This window comes from Nanorana parkeri, unplaced genomic scaffold (assembly GCF_000935625.1).
Source record: "Nanorana parkeri isolate BGI_ZX_2015 unplaced genomic scaffold, ASM93562v1 scaffold1530, whole genome shotgun sequence".
Taxonomy (NCBI): Eukaryota; Metazoa; Chordata; class Amphibia; order Anura; family Dicroglossidae; genus Nanorana; species Nanorana parkeri.
The window spans coordinates 301,867-320,695 of NW_017307798.1; the positions used below are offsets into that span (position 1 = coordinate 301,867).

The following is an 18,829-nucleotide window of genomic DNA, read 5'->3' on the forward strand; positions in this document are numbered from 1 at the left end:
ATACACCATCCTTGCAGCCTTGAACCCAGTAGTTCTGCTTTTGACAAACCCGAGTCTCTGACCAGGTCGTTTTAAAAACCCCTTGATGCCTAAATTAATTTTCAATTATATAAAAAAATATACGATATGTGTTTTGGCTATCAGATACGAAAGAAGGTGGAGATTGTTAATTTGAATATAGCACATACTATGGAGAAAAATATAGGTATGATGCAAATTAGCGACATTAGGCATTTAAGTAATAAAATTAAAGTTATTGACCAGTACCTGCAGTAAACAATTAAAATGACAAAAATGATTAAAAAAAAAAAATCAAAAAAAAATCAATAGAATGTCATAAAATCAACAAAAAGTCACATGGGAAGAAATATTTTTACTCTTGGAGTTGTCAAAAGCAGTTTTTTATCTTGAGGCACAGGTGAACATTGCACTTCAAACATTTGGTTACACTCTGGCCCTTACAATTTGGGTGTTTGCAGCGTTGCCGTACACGTTCAACCACTGGCCAGTGGCCCGCGGTATCTGAACAGACTTACACTAGTGGAACCTCGATTTATAAAAAAAATGCTGAAATATCAACTTTGCACGTATTACTTTTTATGTAATCAAGCAGATTACACATACATATAATATTGTTGATACGCAGCTGTAACTGCCTAATGTCGCAAAAAAGCGACAAAGCGAAATCTGCACATAACTGCGAAATTTTTCGTCACATGGAGTTGACCCCAATTTATAAGCCTTAGCAGCAAACAATAAGCTGTTGTATATTTTTATTTTACAAAAATAACCTAAAATTTACAGAAATGTTCTCAAAATTAGCAGTCAGCAGCCATGTGCCTGACTGCGCTGAGGCTTTGCGTACTTTAAGCAGTTGTAGCCAACTATACTACCGCGACAGGGCGCGATCAGTGCTCCCAAAACAATCTTTGGTACATATTGAATACAAATAAACCAGCATTTGTGGAATAAACACACCACCTTGGCTGCAGTCAGGCCGGAAGGGGTTTGAGAAAAAAAAAAACCGCGACAACCTTCATCAAGGGGTTAATCCTGTTATGAGATGAGGCTTGCCAGATACACGATTCAAAATCTGGATCATTGTCACTGTCTGTACCTGGTTGGTGCATTGCAGCATGTTCATCCGTTTCATCAAAGTTCTGTTTATGTGGTGGCTTGTGGATTGTCACAAATGCACACTGCTACAAGCAACTATGTGACTTATTTCAGTGGTAAGAGGGTTGGAAAATCCCTGTCTTCACTAGACCGGGAAATAATGATTAAAAGGTCCTGGTTAAACACCCACTTCATCTAATCTTAAGAACGTGCCACCAAACCAAACCTGGTTAAACATTTAATTTCAAATTTAGTATATAATCTCCAGGGTAACTTTTAGAGACACCTGAAACTTAAATTTAGCTTAACGCGTACAGAATTACTAAAAGAACCTCCTCAGGAACATATGTGGTTCTTATACCCGACAAAGGCAGGAACTTAATAAATGAATGATTTACTATGAAGGGAAAAAAAGTATTCACAGTGCATATACAGGTGAAACTCTAATAATTAGAATATCGTGCAAAAGTTCATTTTTTTCACTAATGCAACTTAAAAAGGTGAAACTAATATATGAGATAGACTCATTACATGCAAAGCAAGATAGTTCAAGCCATGATTTGTCAAAGTGTCCCACTCTAATCAGCTAATTAAGCCATAACAGCTGCAAAGGGTTCCTGAGCCTTTAAATGGTCTCTCAGTCTGGTTCAGTAGGAATCACAATCATGGGAAAGACTGCTGACCTGACAGTTGTGCAGAAAACCATCATTGACACCCTCCATAAGGAGGGAAAGCCTCAAAAAGTAATTCCAAAAGAAGTTGGATGTTCCCAAAGTGCTGTATCAAAGCACATTAATATAAAGTCATGTGGAAGGAAAAAGTGTGGAAGAAAAAAGGTGCACAAGCAGCAGGGATGACCGCAGACTGGAGAGGATAGTCAGGAAAAGGCCATTCAAAAGTGTTGGGGACCTTTACGAGGAGTGGACTGAGGCTGGAGTCAGTGCATCAAGAGCCACCACACACAGACGGATCCTGGACATGGGCTTCAAATGTCGTATTCCTCTTGTCAAGCCACTCCTGAACAACAAACAACGTCAGAAGCGTCTTACCTGGGCTAAAGAAAAACAGACCTGGTCTGTTGCTCAGTGGTCCAAAGTCCTCTTTTCTGATGAGAGCAAATTTTGCATCTCATTTGGAAACCAAGGACCCAGAGTATGGAGGAAGAATGGAGAGGCACACACTGCAAGATGCTTGAAGTCCAGTGTGAAGTTTCCACAGTCTGTGTTGATTTGGGGAGCCATGTCATCTGCTGGTGTTGGTCCACTGTGCTTCATTAAGTCCAGGGTCAACGCAGCCGTCTACCAGGAGATTTTGGAGCACTTCATGCTTCCTTCCGCAGACGAGCTCTATGGGGATGCTGACTTCATTTTCCAGCAGGACTTGGCACCTGCCCACACTGCCAAAAGCACCAAAACCTGGTTCAATGACCGTGGGATTACTGTGCTTGATTGGCCAGCAAACTCGCCTGACCTGAACCCCATAGAGAATCTATGGGGCATTGCCAAGAGAAAGATGAGAGACATGAGACCGAACAATGCAGAAGAGCTGAAGGCCGCTATTGAAGCATCCTGGTCTTCCATAACACCTCAGCAGTGCCACAGGGTGGTAGCTTCCATGCCACGCCGCATTGAGGCAGTAATTGCTGCAAAAGGGGCCCAAACCAAGTACTGAGTACATATGCATGCTTATACTTTTCAGAGGTCCGATATTGTTCTATGTACAATCCTTGTTTTATTGATTGCATGTAATATTCTAATTTTCTGAGATTGTGGGCTTTGGGTTTTCATGAGCTGTAAGCCATAATCATCACAATTATGACAAATCACGGCTTGAATTATCTTGCTTTGCATGTAATGAGTCTATCTCATATATTAGTTTCACCTTTTAAGTTGCATTAGTGAAATAAATGAACTTTTGCACCATATTCTAATTATTCGAGTTTCACCTGTATTTACAATTAGATGTTACATAAGACAGTTAAACAAAACAAACAGATGGAAAATAAAAAGGAGAACATTTATAGAAATCCTACTTACAGAAGCACTTGATTCTATCCCAGGGAGCTTCCAGCAAGGAAAATGGCAACTTACTACAAAATTAGATTTTGGTCCCAAGTAAGCAGACCTTGGTCACCGTTGCAACATATTTTAAAACTGTGGGCCACATCTCAGGTTGCAGTCCAGCCTCAGGGATGAACGGAGTTGAAGGAGCAGGTGTATTTAAGAAATATGGACCTGAAGCCCCACCTATTTCACACTTGGCAGGGGAGTTTTTCAATGGACAGTACGCATATAATGACAAAAAGGTTAATATTTCAGGGTATGAGTGAACAGATATGGGATTTTAGATTCATACACAGCAGAATTGCCTCTTTCCATAGACATCTTACATGGGTAGGCTGGGACCTTCCATAACCGACTTTTGTCTTGCCTGGTGTCATTCTGGGAGTAACGGGGGTATATACACTAGGACCACCAGATGGTAATCCCTGGATCCAAAGTTAATCTTTTAAATATAACCTTTAATATAAAAAGGCTGGGTTTGTGCCTCTTTTGTTGGGAGTTTCTTAGAAGGCTCAATTCTTGGTGCCTCCCTGGTTGGGAGAGGTGTGAAATACACCACCTGGGAAAGGTTCAGGCAAAAGGAGTGTTACATAAATCTCATTTACACTTTAAACTATCAGAGTCATCTCTCACGGTAACCCAGTTAACCCTTGCAACTCCATCTTGCCACCTTTGCTGGAAGGTTAAGTTACATGCCTACTACCCCGAGTCACACCGATTAACAACATATTTACAATAAATCATAGTATCGAGTTCATAGGACCTGACACTGATACTGTCATCATGTGGCACTGGTCTCATGGATGAAGGCAGATTGGAGTACTCAATTACTTCTTATTTTTAGCAGAGAACCAGAGATAGTCAGAAGTAACAGTCCTTTACGTAATCCTTATTTTCTCATCATATCATTGAGACAGTAAATGGCAACGACTTCTGAGTTTCTCTGAGCCAAGCTTCCAGATGGACAGCACATCTTGCACAACAAATGTGAGGAGCCAATGCCTTTTCCTGATCACCAATCTTACAACCAAAGTACAGATCATACGCTTTAAAGTGACATTAAAGCCAAAAAAAATTTCCCCTCCCCCCATGTAAATATCTCTTATCTCAAATGATGTCTCTTATTCTGATCTTCCTCTTCTTTCCCCATGTTTTCATGTGTCCCTCCAGCGTTGTGACATCACTCCGATCCAGCGCCGACTGCTCTGTCTCTCCGATCCAGCGGTGTCTGCAGGCGGGTGCACGCGTCCATAGACTTACTTTGCGTCTCTGCTAGTCTCCCAGGCCGAGAATCGGAACTGCGCATGCGCCCGCCCCAAGATCCTTTGCGGCCGTACGATCACTTCCTGATTCTCGGCGCAAGATCGAGCAGCGATAACGAGGTAAGTTTAAAACCAGTTCAAGCGGGGGGTTTTTTTTTTTAAACTTCTTGCCTATATCTACTGCTTGATAGCAGTAGATATAGGCAAAAAAACAGAGGGTTTAGAACCCCTTTAACAAGTCCAGTCATAGTGCATCTTAAGTGCTAAAAATTTATCAGAATGTGTCATGACTGTTTCGACATTGGCGAGACACTGCTGATGTCACCAACCGTACTACAACAGCAAGTCTGTACCTGTGTTAGGCCTAGCAGTTGCATTGCAAGCTGCCTTTGGCCCTTACAGTGGCATACACGAAGCCTAACGGCTAGTTCCCCCCCAGATGCGCAGTCCGTTCAGTCTGGCAAAAAATAAATATCGCAATAAAAACACGGCAAAACACTGCAGCTGCGCAGATGCACGCAGTTCTGATGCAGTTATGGTGTAAACTACCCCCAGGTATTCCCAGGTTGACATTGCATCACATGCAAAATACAGGTGTGAATATAGCTTAAAAAGCAGAACTCGTATTAGATTCTGCATGATAGGGGATGAGTGGGAAGATAGCTCAGAGGCACTCAGTGCAATCACAAATATAGCCACACAATGTAAGCAGGGGGGGAACATAAAAAACCAAAACAAAAAACTTACAACTGTTGTACTTGTGGGTTATTCATGAGGTTTGATGCCTGGAAAATAAACAAAGACTGTTATTACCTCCACAATAAAGACCATCCCCACACCCGGGTAAAAAACATTTTATCATAAGTGTCAATGCCTCCACCACATATTGCACCTCAGCAGTGTACACATTCCAACATACTCTCCACAACTGGATTGCAAATATTTGCCCAGTATGTGAACTAGCTGCTGACCCAGCTCCTCTATTACATTCTCTGACATTCCCCTGGTCCACATTATGTTCTCTGGAAGCTACTTCCCTAGCGAAACCGCCCCCCATGATTTTGCTGCCAACCCCTATATCTTCTAGTATCCTCTCCCACACATACTGGCCACAATTATATCCTCTGATTCATGTAATGGCCGCTGCTATAACCTCCCCATTGCTCTCCAGCACATACGGTCACACCCTTCTCAGTCCACTGTCACAACCTCTGCACTCCAATTGTACATACATAATGGACACGTTAATATATTTCCAACACTTTCCATTTGGAAACAAGCAAACAAAGTGTGCCTGTTCGCCCTTGATGCGGTGAAAGCACAAAGTAAAAAAATAAATTGCTTAGTGGTATTTATATGGCAAATATATGATTAGTGGTATGCATTATTTTAGGAATGACACAATATACAGAAGGTAGTGGTATAGTGCAGAGTGTACAAAATATAGTAATGTTGAGTATATAACATAAGGCACAGTATATAGAAAACTGCAGTTTAAAGTATGCAACCTACAGTGCAGTACCATTGGGTGCAGCGGTCTACACAGCATGTAACGTACAGTGAAGCATGCTGAGTGTAGAGGTTCATCAACAGTACAGAGCAGCATATGGAGTGTGGCAGACAAGAATATGGAATGTACCGCACAGCGTAGGAGTGTGGCCAGAGTATTTCCTGTGCAACTTAGAACTGTGAATTGGATTGTGGTGGTCAAAAGTATGCAACACAGCCAGCTTGTCACATACAGGTCCAGAGCTTGTAATGTACATTGCAGCATATAGAGTGTGTTGTTCCTTATGCTTTGTACAATTTAGTATCAATGAGTTTGGCAATTGTGCTTCCCTCTCCAGTCCATTGCTCATCATTTTCACCCACACCACTGCTCACATAGATTGTATTCTCTGCATCTTATTTTAGATGCCCTCCACAAGTTACACTGTACATGTCAAGTAGAGATGTGTTCAGGTTTTGACCAAACCTGGTCCGAACCCGAGCTCCTCTGAATATGGAAGAAAGCTCCTTCCACTGCCACCAGGGGAATTCCCTCTTGCAGCGGCACGTAAGCAGAGGGGCGGGATGCAGTCAAATTATTGACCTTTTAGGGCCACATGGCTATTGGTTAATGACATTTGGCCCACACTCCACTGTCTTGGTCTCTTAATGACAGTCCCTGCTATTAACCTGTCTTTTCTAACCTACATTGCTTCCAATTCCATTGACACAGTTCGCCTGTTTTAGTTTTATTATTCTTCCCACCACCTTCATAGTTTGAGATGCTGCTGTTTTGGAATATCCTGTCTGTATGGCCTCACACACACACAAAAATCATTTTGTTTTATATACCAGAAATACATCAACCTAGAGATACAGGTTACATAAAAATAAACGCATTCAAGAATTTTACAAAGAACACACAAATGGTATTTGAATTGGGAATCAGTAAAGGTAAGCATAAACGTTCCTTTAATTTGCTTAAATAATTTCAGTGCTGTTGTGTGTTGGTTCCATTGTTAACCACAGGGGTAACCTTGTGTGCTGGCATATGCATATGGTAGGGAGCCGACAGTCCGGAGATGCGATCCCAGTATACCCAGTTTTCATGATATACAAAATGTATGCAAAGGATGAAGGCACCGTGTGTGTGATGAAAATGAATCCTGTTGAGGATCTGTACGGTAGAGATACATGGAGTGATGTGTACGAGATGAAGGCTTGCAGGAAATCAAGCGATGATGACAGGAAAAAAAAAGTGAGGATTAGAGGAAAAAGGAGAAAGTGATGTAATAGAGAAATTTTTGCACATCTATGTGGGGGGGGGGGGGGGGTGTGGACGGTTAGCACTGGTGGCTGGCAGGTGAAGATGCGCAATTGATAGCAGGATGACATAAGACATGTCTGACATGGTCAGAAAAAGAGAGTCCGAAGCTAACTGCCTCACTTGTTCGTTATGACAGCAGTTCTTTGTACTTAGTTACATAGTATTTGAGGTTGAATAAAGACACGGGTCCATCAAGTTCAACCTTTGTGTGTTTGTGCGTACTTGTGTATACGTGTCCCTGTGTGGTCTAGTTTTTAAGAGTACTTGGCAAAGCGTATGAAATCTATCCAAATAAAATTAGGTTTCCCTAAATTTCCCATCAGTGTTGTGAATGGTGGCTATAAAGTCCATCATGAGCATTACACAAATATTCTGAGGTAAACACTGCGCTGTACATATTTACCATTTTTCTGATATACATTACTGACCCAATATACTGCCCCAAGCATTATGTAATCTATGCTGCTCCAATATACATTAAACTGCATGTTATGAAGGGTTTTGATAGTGTCCTTTTAAAATAAAAAGTAGCATTACATATTCAAATTAGCAGGAATAATAAAACAAATCAGCTCACTCACCATACTCATAAAGCTGGGATTGTTGAGCAGTCCAGCTAGATCAAACCCGCCAGGAGCAGCCATCTGTAGTAAATACATAAACTGTCAGTTATTTTCCCATAACCACAATTCTTCCAAGTCACATATCCGAAGTCGAGACACTTACTGGACTTGGTATTTCCTTCAATTTCTGTTCAGCAATCTTAAGGTTTGATTTGTATGTATCATTATCCGGATCCAGCTCCAGTGCTCTTTTGTAAAAGCTCACAGCTTCAGAGTGCTTGTTCAAACTTGAGAGTGCCAACCTGATAAGACAAGAAATACATTCTCAGTAGAGTAAAAAGTGAGTTGTGAGCAAGCCTTCCATAAAATAAGCTTTTAACTTGCTCTTACCCCATTCTGCCATAGGCTTTGCTGTAACTGGGGTCAATTGATATAGCCTCTTCACAGTCCCGCACAGCCCCAGCATAGTTTCCGATTTTACTGTAAGCTGCTGCCCTAACAATGCAAAAAAAAAAGAAGTTAGAAGTGAAATACATACTGGAAAAGCCACACTCCTCCGGCAGCTAAAGAACGTCATGAGCATGGATTAGCCATAAGACTGGAGGGACAATTTCCTTGCAAAGGCTGTGGCTCCCAGCAGTGAAGGGGGTTAACCAAAGGTTAGCTGTCCTAAAAAGGTATAGTGGTCCTTTCAGGGTATAAATATTCAAAGGACTATCCCAAGAAACATTTATAATGTACAAAGTCCCACCTCCCTTGGAGCAGGATAAGTATTTAATATAGCAGGCTGCACAAAGTTACAGAGTGAAGGCATCTGCTAGCATCAGGGAAATAAATAGCTATATGCTAGCAGAAGCCTTCACTCTAAACACTGAGCCTTCTATGCATATGCAGCCTTTAAAGCCGTTATGAAAGGAAACTGTTCTTAGCACTAGAAATCCGCTGCCTGCCTTATTAATTTGTCATCTTGTTTATGATATTAGACATTAGGCTATCATTTTGGATTCCTAGACCAGTGGTGTGACACTGTTATTACTTTCTTTACCAAGGCAGAAACAAGCAGACAGCTGTTCTTCCCTAAAAAATAAAATAAAATAATATCTATCTCGATATCGATCTATCTAGCTAGATACATATATCTATATTTTGTCTGTGTTGAGAAAAGAGGGCTAATTATGTTGGGGAAAGCCAGCCTCCCAATACTCCCTTAACTATAACTGGATCTCCTTAACTTTCCTGCAAGGTTTACCATTCAGGGGGAACTTGGAATTGATCACAAAAAGAGCTAGTTAACAAAAAACAAACAAAAAAAGGGTAATAGGACCCCGACCTAAAACCCCCATGGCAGCACTTTGACACAGAAAAACACTGAGGAGACAAAAGGAATGTGCAGTCATGGGGCGTAGTGGAAAATTGTTTCTCTTGACATCTTTGTTCCCAGTGGTGAGTTTTCTCATCACTTATCCCAGTCACTGGAACAGAAAGCAAGAAATCTCCTCAGTGTAGGCACAGACAGTAATTAAAACCCGACAGGTTCAGAAACACTTCGGCTCTATCCAAACTAGGGCTGCAACAACTAATCGACATAATCGATTATAATCGATTATTGAAAAAGTTGTCAACTTTTTCAATAATCGATTAATCGGCAGTTTTTACATTTATTTTATTGTTTATCCGATTAATCGAACTTAATAATCGGCTAACTAATCGATTTTGAAAATAATCGTTAGCTGCAGCTCTAATCCAAACCAAAACAAGCTAGGGGAGATACCCTTGAAGATAATTGTCACGGGATGAGTTATTCCCATTGGATGACTTCACCTAACCTTCTGTTCCTGTGATAACTCAAACATGGGATTTGATGCTCGCCGATACCCAATACCGGAAGTCCCATTAAGGAAGCCAGGTGGCATGTAATGACTCGGCACCTGGCTTCTTGATTAACTGGGAAGTCGGGCGGCATGTAAAGACTCGCCAATTAGCTTTATGATAAACAGGGAAGCCATCTCCATGCTGCCTCGTCACCAGGGGACAAGGGAGCATGAAACCGGCTTTCTGACCAATCAAAAAGCTGGGGGGCGTGTAATGACTTGCCGTCCAGCTTCCTGATTGGCCACATTCACGACCAATCAGGAAGCTAGACGGTGTGTCATTATACGCTGCCAGGCACCCTGATTGAGTGAGGGCGAATGGAGCCAGCTTCCCGGCCAATCACAAAGCTGTGCACCATGTAATGACTTGCTGCCCGGCTTCCCGATACCGGAAGCTCAGGTATCGGAGCATTTGGATGAAATATAAAAAACCCAACAGCGCTAACAGTACGAGTACTCGCCCAAATACTCGGCATCAGCACGAAGTGCATCCCTACTTTTAGGTACCAAGGGATAATAATTTTGGTACTTCAAATAATTTATTTTGCACGACATACAGTAGATAAAACTGTAATGGAAAGCGATGTGTATTTCCAAAAGCAAACACAATCAGAACTTAAAAGTAAAATACAGTGCCCTAAATCCTTAAATGCAAATAGTTATGTAAAAAAATACAGTCCTTAAGGGCCACAGTTTTATTTTTGCCTTCATTTCAGATTATTTAACAGGGAATTAGAAAAAAAAAAATGCTAAGTCAATTTTTATAAGATAAACGATCATGTCAACATCACAATGTTATATAAAGCTTAATGTGGCAACTCCATGTCCTTCCTGGATTTATTCTGATCTTAATGGAAGTGTAAATGTCATAAGTAACTCGACTAGCCCTCCTTTCAGCTTAAATGAATCATGTTACAGAATCACTGCCAATCTGTGGACACCTCTATGTTAAACTTATATAGGTCATATTTCACAAAAAGAGCAATAAGTACATACCTATTGCAGTAATAGACGGCATTAGCTGGGTTATGCTCAATAGCTTTGGTGTAGTAGGAGACAGCACTTTCAAAGTTTTCCAACTTCATTTGTTCATTACCTTAAAAAGTGTGATGCAGACATTTTAAATTGTGAAAATACAAAAAGTACACTTGATGAATGATACCTTTTCCACACAAATACGTCTGCAATTTATTTATTGAAAACAGCTATTGTTGCCCCATAGTGGTAAATCAGATTTTTCAAAATTACATTTTTGTGTTGTAATGCAACAGAGAAGTACAAAATAAAGAAGGTGCTTGGACGCTAGGAGATGGTAATGGTTGTTCTTTAAAGCGGAAAAAAATAAATAATTGCTGACCAGCAGGCTTTCTATGGCAGAAGAGTTTGTGTAATCTCTTCTGCCATAAAATCTTCTTGCTGCATGTAAGCAATTTGTTTTTCCTGAAAAAGCAGTGCATGCGCAGCTAAGCACACATACTTGGAATGCTGAAATTAAGTAACCCCTGTGCTCATGCATGAGAGTTACTTCATTAGGAACCAGTTAATCAAGTGACTGAACATTCGAAACCTAGAAGACCGGGGCGAAGATGAAAATGCCTGTGAGGAGCATCGCAATGCTGGAAGGGATCACTTTGGCTCGCAAGATTGACAATGTGCTAATATGCTGTGTATACTAGGACATTGTGAATAAAAGCTCCAGTGAGCTTATTTTTTTGTTTTTAGCTCACTTTATTCCACTTTAAGGTGGAACTTGAACCAAGGAAAAGAAATTGCCAGCAGGAAGGCATTTCATTTGAGAAAAGACATTGCATCACAGAAGATACTGTCTTCTAACCTGCCTTCTAGCAAAAATCCTTAGATTGTACACTGAGCTGCGTATGCAATTGCGGGATGCCTTGACGTGAATTATTTAACTTTTCTGTACATGTGCAGGAGTTTATTTTATCCATGTACAGCCAAATCAAGGTGGTCAAAAGGTGCTAAACACACAAAAAAGAAGGTCAGGTAGAGATTTCGTAGCTGACATCTTAACACTGGAGCAGAGGCAATTTTGGTTTCACATTAACATATACCCACAGGCACGACCTTTTTTTTTTTTTAGTGCCTACATGCAAAACTAAATTACCTCTTCATTATACATTTGTGATAATAGCAAAAGTTGCCATTTTGCATTTAAATATATTTTAGATTTGGTGGCATCGTTAGTTTCTTTTTCAGGTTTTTTTTGTCCCTTTGACCACATGGCGGCGGAATGCACCCTAACTCGCCATGACCTGGATAAAATCCGCACGCGCCTCACCACTGCTGAGACGAGTGTGTCGCAGGTGGAGGATGAAGTGCAGGGACATACCGCCACGCTTACGGATTTGCAACATACCGTGCGGGCGCTGGCTGCAAAAGTGGATGACGCTGAAAACCGCATGCGGTGGAATAATGTGCGCATTGTGGGAATCCCGGAGGGCGAGGAGGGTACAGATGCGGTTCAGTTTGCTGAACAACTGTTCAAACGTGTTCTGGCTATGTACACATTGCCCCCTACGTTTCTGGTGGAGCGGGCGCACAGGGTGCCCACGGGCAGAGCCCCGCCGGGGGCCCCCCCGCGTCCCTTCTTGGCCCGTCTCCTGAATTACAGAGACCGAGACAGGATCCTGGCTGCAGCTCGTAAGTCTCCTGAAGTGTGCTGTGGGAATGCACAACTCCGGTTCTTCCCTGATTTTTCTGCAGAGATCCAGAAACGCAGGAGGTCGTTCGTGGACGTAAGACGCAGGCTCCGGGAGAAGGGAATACAGTATGGCATGTTCTATCCGAGCAAACTTCGTATCCAACATGCAGGCAAGGCTCACTTCTTCGACACCCCGACGCAGGCGGGAGACTGGCTGGATGCGTTGCGATAGAGGAGCTCCTTCTGGTATGGCTCACTTGCCCGGTCCACCCATCACACCTACCTCTGTGACTGTCCGGTAAGCCCAATATGCTTTTCTACATGTCAGTAGTCCATTACGTGGGGACCGGGGAGTGCTGCTGCAACACTCGAGCATTCTAATGGTCACCTCGTCAAGGCCCAGAAGTTGCCATACACGTTATGCGGTTGGCCTAGCTTCCATAAGGAGGCAACGAGTTCTTCACTACACTTGGAACTGGCTGTTTTTTAGTTTAGCCCGCCACCTTTTTTCTTTTTGGTAGTTTTGGGGTGTTTTTTATCCCCATACTGGGACACTTCTAACTGGGGGTGCTCTGACAATTGGTTGGGAGTTTGGGTCTAAGCTTCTAGAGGGTGTTATAGTTTGTTGTTGTTAGTCTATTAGAAAGCAAGGGAGTTCTTAATGTTGGTTATGGGATTGTTTGTTACAGGGAGGGTGTGCCAGTTTCGTGCTCTGGGAGGCGGGAGGGTGTTCTCTTTGATATGTATACTAAGCCTGAGGTGTCCATTCAGCTATCCTGGGCCACACATGTACAAGTGGTTTTGCTATGGGGGATCGTATTGATATTATGTCATGGAATGTGAGGGGTCTCAATGACAAGTTCAAGCGTTCTATGATTCTGAATTATCTGAAACTGCAACGCCCGCATATTATTCTCCTACAAGAAACTCATCTGACGGGTAGCAAGGTTTTGTCATTGAGACGCCCATGGCTTCCTAAAACGTACCATGCCACTTACTCGGTGTATGCCAGGGGTGTATCGATTCTGGTTAGCAGGTCCCTTCCATGCTCGGTCTCACATACCATCAGTGAGCCTGGGGGTAGGTTTATTATTTTAAGCCTCACCATTAATGCCCTACAGGTTGCTGTGGTTAATGTATATGTTCACCCCCATTCCAGGTGCAAATCCTCTATACTGTATTTTAAAAATTGGCGGCCTTCCTTCCGTTGCCGGTCCTCATTGCAGGTGACTTTAACAACATACTGGACGCTTCCCTGGACTCCTCCAATGTGGCCAGACCGGCTGGATTGGAACTCCCCCTTCAATGCCGAATTACTTACCTGGGGGTTACCATCACTGCAGATGTGGGCGATTATTATAAACTAAATGTGCTTCCCTTACTTTCGACCACTAAACGCAGGCTCGAAGCGTGGATGCACCTACCACTGACTCTCATTGGTCGCACCAATCTGATCAAAATGAAGGTGCTCCCTGTTTTGCTGTACTTCTTGCGCAGTACCCCTACATGTATCCCTAATGCCTTTTTTAGGCAGATGCATGGACTCTTCTCCACCTTTGTATGGAACTCCAGGACTCCACAGATGAGGCTTAGCCTTCTCCAGGAGCCATGGACCCAGGGGGGCCTAGCTCTGCCTAACCATAAGAAGTATTACCAGGCGGGGCAGATGGTGGCAGCTCACCGTTGGCTGACTGCGGATGAGGGGGATGCTGCGGTGGTAACGGAGGCAGCATTGATGGGGTCCTACGCCGCCCTCTCGGGATTGGTCTATAGGGGGGCGGGGGCGCCCTACCCCCTGACAGCCCCTATGAAAACGACACTTAGCGCCTGGACTGATGTATGTGGGTCCCTCTACCCTGGCACTACAAACATGTCACCGCATGCCCCTCTGTGGAATAATCCAGCATTGAGCCATTTTATGTCTATCACAGACTTTCACATCTGGCCAGAAAAGGGTATTAGGACATTGGGGGACTTGACTTTGGCCGGTTCACTTGCCTCCTTTGCAGAACTACGGGAGAAGTATGGTCTTCCTAATCGCTACCTGTTTCGATACCTCCAGCTGCGTCATGCCTTTCAGGCGCAGATGGGGGGGCAGCACTGCTCCCTCACGGTTACGCCCCTTGAGTCCGCGCTCAGGCGCGTAGGTCTCCGAAAACCATTGTCAACTGTGTACCAGGCCCTGTCGGGTACGGCAGGGGTCCATAGACTCCCATGCAAGGCGAAATGGGTATTGGACGAGCCGGATCTTTCCGACGATGCCTGGGAGGAGGTCTGGGACTACCCCTTCTCTCACTTGGTGTCGATTAGGGACCGGCTCGTGCAATTTAAAATACTGCACAGAGTTTATTACACGCCTGCAAGACTGGCAAAGATCTACCGAGATGCCTCCTTCTCCTGCTGGCGCTGCTCGGCACAGCCGGCTGACTTTCGACATATTTTCTGGGACTGTCCGGGGACTGCTAGATACTGGCAATTGGTCACAGAATTTATCTCGCAGGTTGTTGCACTTCCTGTACCACAAACCATCTCGGTGTGGTTGCTGGGGCTTACTGAACAGGTTGCCCCTGCCACTACCATCCGCATAATGACTGGGGTACTACTATTCTATGCTAGAAAGTTAGTGGTCCTGCATTGGAAATGGAAAGACCCTCCGACTCTGGCAGAATGGAGGGGCATTGTTGATGCGTCCCTGCATCTCTACAAAGCGACCTATATTAGCAGAGGATGCCCGCGGAAGTTTGATAAGGTGTGGGGTGGTTGGATTGCCTTAACCTGATATGGGTAGGAGCGGGGGCTGGACTTACATAGGAAAATTGAAGGGCCACTGGAGGGGATGGGGGTTGCCATGTTTTTATCAACCTCTTTCTCAAAATCGATAATCCCACCATCTACTGATTGACTTATGCATGTGTAGGCGGTGGTGTTGAGGAGCAGCTGCTACGGGATGCCCTGTAGGCACACGCCTGACTGAGTTCCGACAGTTTAAGGGCCCGGCAGCGATCATTACATGGACAAGGTTGGACGCTAGGGCATTCCATTCAATTTTATATTGTGTTGTGGGAATATGCTCAGCCCCGGGGCTGGAGGTGGCACACGTTCTCTTGGGATGGGGAGGGGTGTTATGTATGTTTTGTAATTCATTCCTTCCGCAAGGAAGTGCAGGTGGAGTATGTGTAGGTTGTACCTGTTAGTAACCAAGTATGCGCCCCTACTGTTGTAGGAGGAATGTTGTAATGTATTTGCATGCAAAAATTGAATAAACAGAATTTTTCAAAAAAAAAAAAATGCATTAACAGCTAATCACACGTTTATATGTTAACACTTAATTACAGTAATACCTTGGTTTACAAGTAACTTGGTTTGAGAGCGTTTTGCAAGACAAGCAAACATTTCTGAAACATTTTGCTTTGATATACAAGCAAATGTCTTGCAAGAAGAGCAAAATTTTGTAGAAAAGCACCACCTGAATAAGGCTGTAGCAGTGCGAGCGATGAGTCTGTTTAACGACAACGCAATGTCACATTGGATAGATTCCTTGTTAAGGTTTCACGAAATGAAAAAGATTCCATTGAGTCAAGAGATAGCAGTGATTCCGTTAGTGATAGTGAAAGTCGTCCTACGCAATAATCCTCCTCCCTCTTGTCCCTCTCACACCGGCCACAAAAGGTACCGGCAATTGGTTTATTTTTCTTTATATATTTTATACGTTATTATATTACAGTACAGTATTGTAATCATTTTATATGAATATTTTTGGGATGTGGAACGAATCATCTGAATTTCCATTATTTCCTATGGGGAAATTCGCTTTGATATACAAGCGCTTTGGATTACAAGCATGCTTCCGGAACGAATTATGCTCGTAAACCAAGGTATTACTGTACTTAAATTTGCACTAAAACCCGGGGCACTGTTGATCAGATTTGGCTAGTATTCTTAAAGGTAAACTCCAGGCACATATGACACCAATTAAAGGAGCACTGTCTTAAGTGTCTCCTCCTTGACTACAGGGGATCAATCCTCTTCCGAAGCTCTGCCTTGCTCCCTTCTAGAATACCAAAAAATAAAAAAACTCTTTGAGACTAAGCATCAGCCTGGGGAATCAGCCTATGGTATTCTCAGTGGATCCAAACAAGAAGCACCAGCACATCTTAAAAGATGTGCGTTACACCATTGGTAATCAAAGAGGAGTATCCCAGAAAAAAAAAATATATATAAATATGGAGGGATGAGCAATGTTATATCCTCAGAAGGCTGAACGGAACAAAAATACTTGCATACATGGGATAGCTTTTGAAAGTAATTATTTCCCCTTTTACCAACCTTAGGTTCACTGAACTCCTCAAACTTGCACTACATGATTATCAACAAGAAGGGAGGCATTTACCTCATAAGCATCTGACCAATATGAAATTAACAAAACAAAAAAGGAAGTGACTGTTGATGTGCAGGAGCACAAGGCTGAGGCAGTACTGATGAGGTCTCTTTTTAAAAAGTGTTCTGAAGTTTGTGCTTTCTATAAATTTTGGGGGATGGATCCACCAACGTATGTCCTGGAAGATGACTGTGGTTTTCACCCACCACACCCTTGACTTTACATTCCCAGTGGAAAGAACTCCAAGAACCTGAAAAAACTGATTTTCTATAAAAATCTTATGCTAGTTTTTCAACACTGAAGGCATTCACTTTGGGTTCCCTAATGCATCTGAACACAAAATAAAGGTTTTATATTGGTGACATTTGCCAATCCTTTGGTCTACGTTAAATACATACTATGGAATATGGGACATTTAAAAAAATTTAATAAAAAAATCAGCTATTTTTCAAAAACCTGTGTATAACAGTTTTACCTTCTGTTTTCAGTCTTTCGGCTTCTGTTATTTCCTCTTCTGATGGTGAATGAAGATCTGAAGTTACTTTTGGAACATCCTAAAAAATTATTGTGATGTTTTATGCTTTAGTCAAATTTTAAACAGGACAATATTATCTATGTACTGTACTTGCAACTGGAGCTTATATACACTTTTGCACAAGTATATTTCCTACAAACTGAAAATGTACAGTGCTTACAATGCTTACGTGCACATGTTCCAAAGCCTAACTATGACATGAGCATTACAAGTCATAAGGTTAGCAGATCTTTCATGAAGTTTCAGATACATTTCTTCATTATTAAAATCATGTAAAGTAAAGCTGAAGCTATAAAGCAAGCACTCTAAAAGTGCATGTGCTTACCTTAACTGCACTCCCGTACGGATCAATTTGTTTCTAGACTCTTCCTTTGCAATTGCTGAATTTCTAAAGATCTGTTTGTACAAGGTTAGGCATGTCTATCTCCAATATGACAGCACCATAGCCTGGCAATTGGCTCCTTAAGTACCCAATAATTAACTCATGACTGTACGCATGTGACCCAAACTCAGAAGTACAATGCTTTTCTGGGGGTGCCTGCTATACAGCTTTACATATGTAAACTGTCTTTATCCCTGGAAAGCTACACCATGCCTGTATGGACTCCTTAAGATACACAAAGAAGGAACCCTTTTAAGATGGATTGTCAGCAGCATCAACTCTGTGATATAACATTGCCAAGTATTGGCTACTAGACTATCACTCTTATTTGGAACTAGTCAAAAAGATGGGTGGACAAAAACACAGGGCATAATATTGTCATCCCATATGTACCTGGAGTATCCACGTGACATTGCATCCCTGTGTCTTTCAAGACCAGCAAAAAACAGACAGGAGCTTGCACATCCAGAATCACAAAAAATTAAACGTGAAGTAACATGGTATATGCAATGCAGTGTAGTGAGGAATGCAACATTTGGGAAGACGAAACAATCCCTGAACAGACAAATAGATTACATTAATAGATTAACATGGAGGGGGTGAAGACTCAGCAGTTTTCCAACACCTAAGGGAAAAGGGACATTCTTTTAAAAGGACAGTGAGGCGCATATTTTGGATAGAGGGGACAAGTGGTTCATTGGCCATCTATATAAAATAGACAAGCTTTTTACACCACTTGTCTTCCACATATAATGCTATTTTAACATGACTACGCCTGTGATTTGGCAACAATTTACACCTCAGCCATGTAAACCTGAGTAACAACACATATGCAGACTTCCTGGCACTAGCTACATGGTTAGAATTTCTTCCGTTTACATTTTCCAAAAGTGATTTGGAAAACCTATGAAACATTATAGAACAAGTCCAGTTTATTTGAATTATAGGAAGCAACTTCATTCATTTAATTATTAGTTTATTCACATATTAGTTTATTCACATTTCCATAGGTATAAACAAGGGTTTAATTTATTAAAATAAACTAGTATAACTGTTTATATACCTAACTAATTCCCTAATTTCACTGCTGATAAACCAATAACTGTATTCATCCATATTCAGCCACAATTTCCACCTGCCAAAGATTGTACATCAATACCAAAAATTGCAGCTCTTATTTGA

At 42.2% G+C, this 18,829-nt stretch overlaps 1 protein-coding gene across 1 annotated transcript in view; it reads right to left on the reverse strand.

Moving 5' to 3' along the window:
• The window catches only part of SGTA (small glutamine rich tetratricopeptide repeat containing alpha), a 44,541-nt gene that overhangs the window by 7,104 nt on the left and 18,608 nt on the right, over positions 1 to 18,829 (reverse strand). Inside the window, exons 4-9 of the mRNA XM_018570404.1 lie at positions 17,206 to 17,284; positions 10,687 to 10,786; positions 8,210 to 8,314; positions 7,983 to 8,121; positions 7,838 to 7,900; positions 5,189 to 5,226 (exon numbers count right to left, since the gene is read on the reverse strand). Of these exons, the coding sequence (XP_018425906.1) occupies positions 5,189 to 5,226; positions 7,838 to 7,900; positions 7,983 to 8,121; positions 8,210 to 8,314; positions 10,687 to 10,786; positions 17,206 to 17,284 (524 nt within the window). The remainder of the gene's footprint in view (positions 1 to 5,188; positions 5,227 to 7,837; positions 7,901 to 7,982; positions 8,122 to 8,209; positions 8,315 to 10,686; positions 10,787 to 17,205; positions 17,285 to 18,829) is intronic.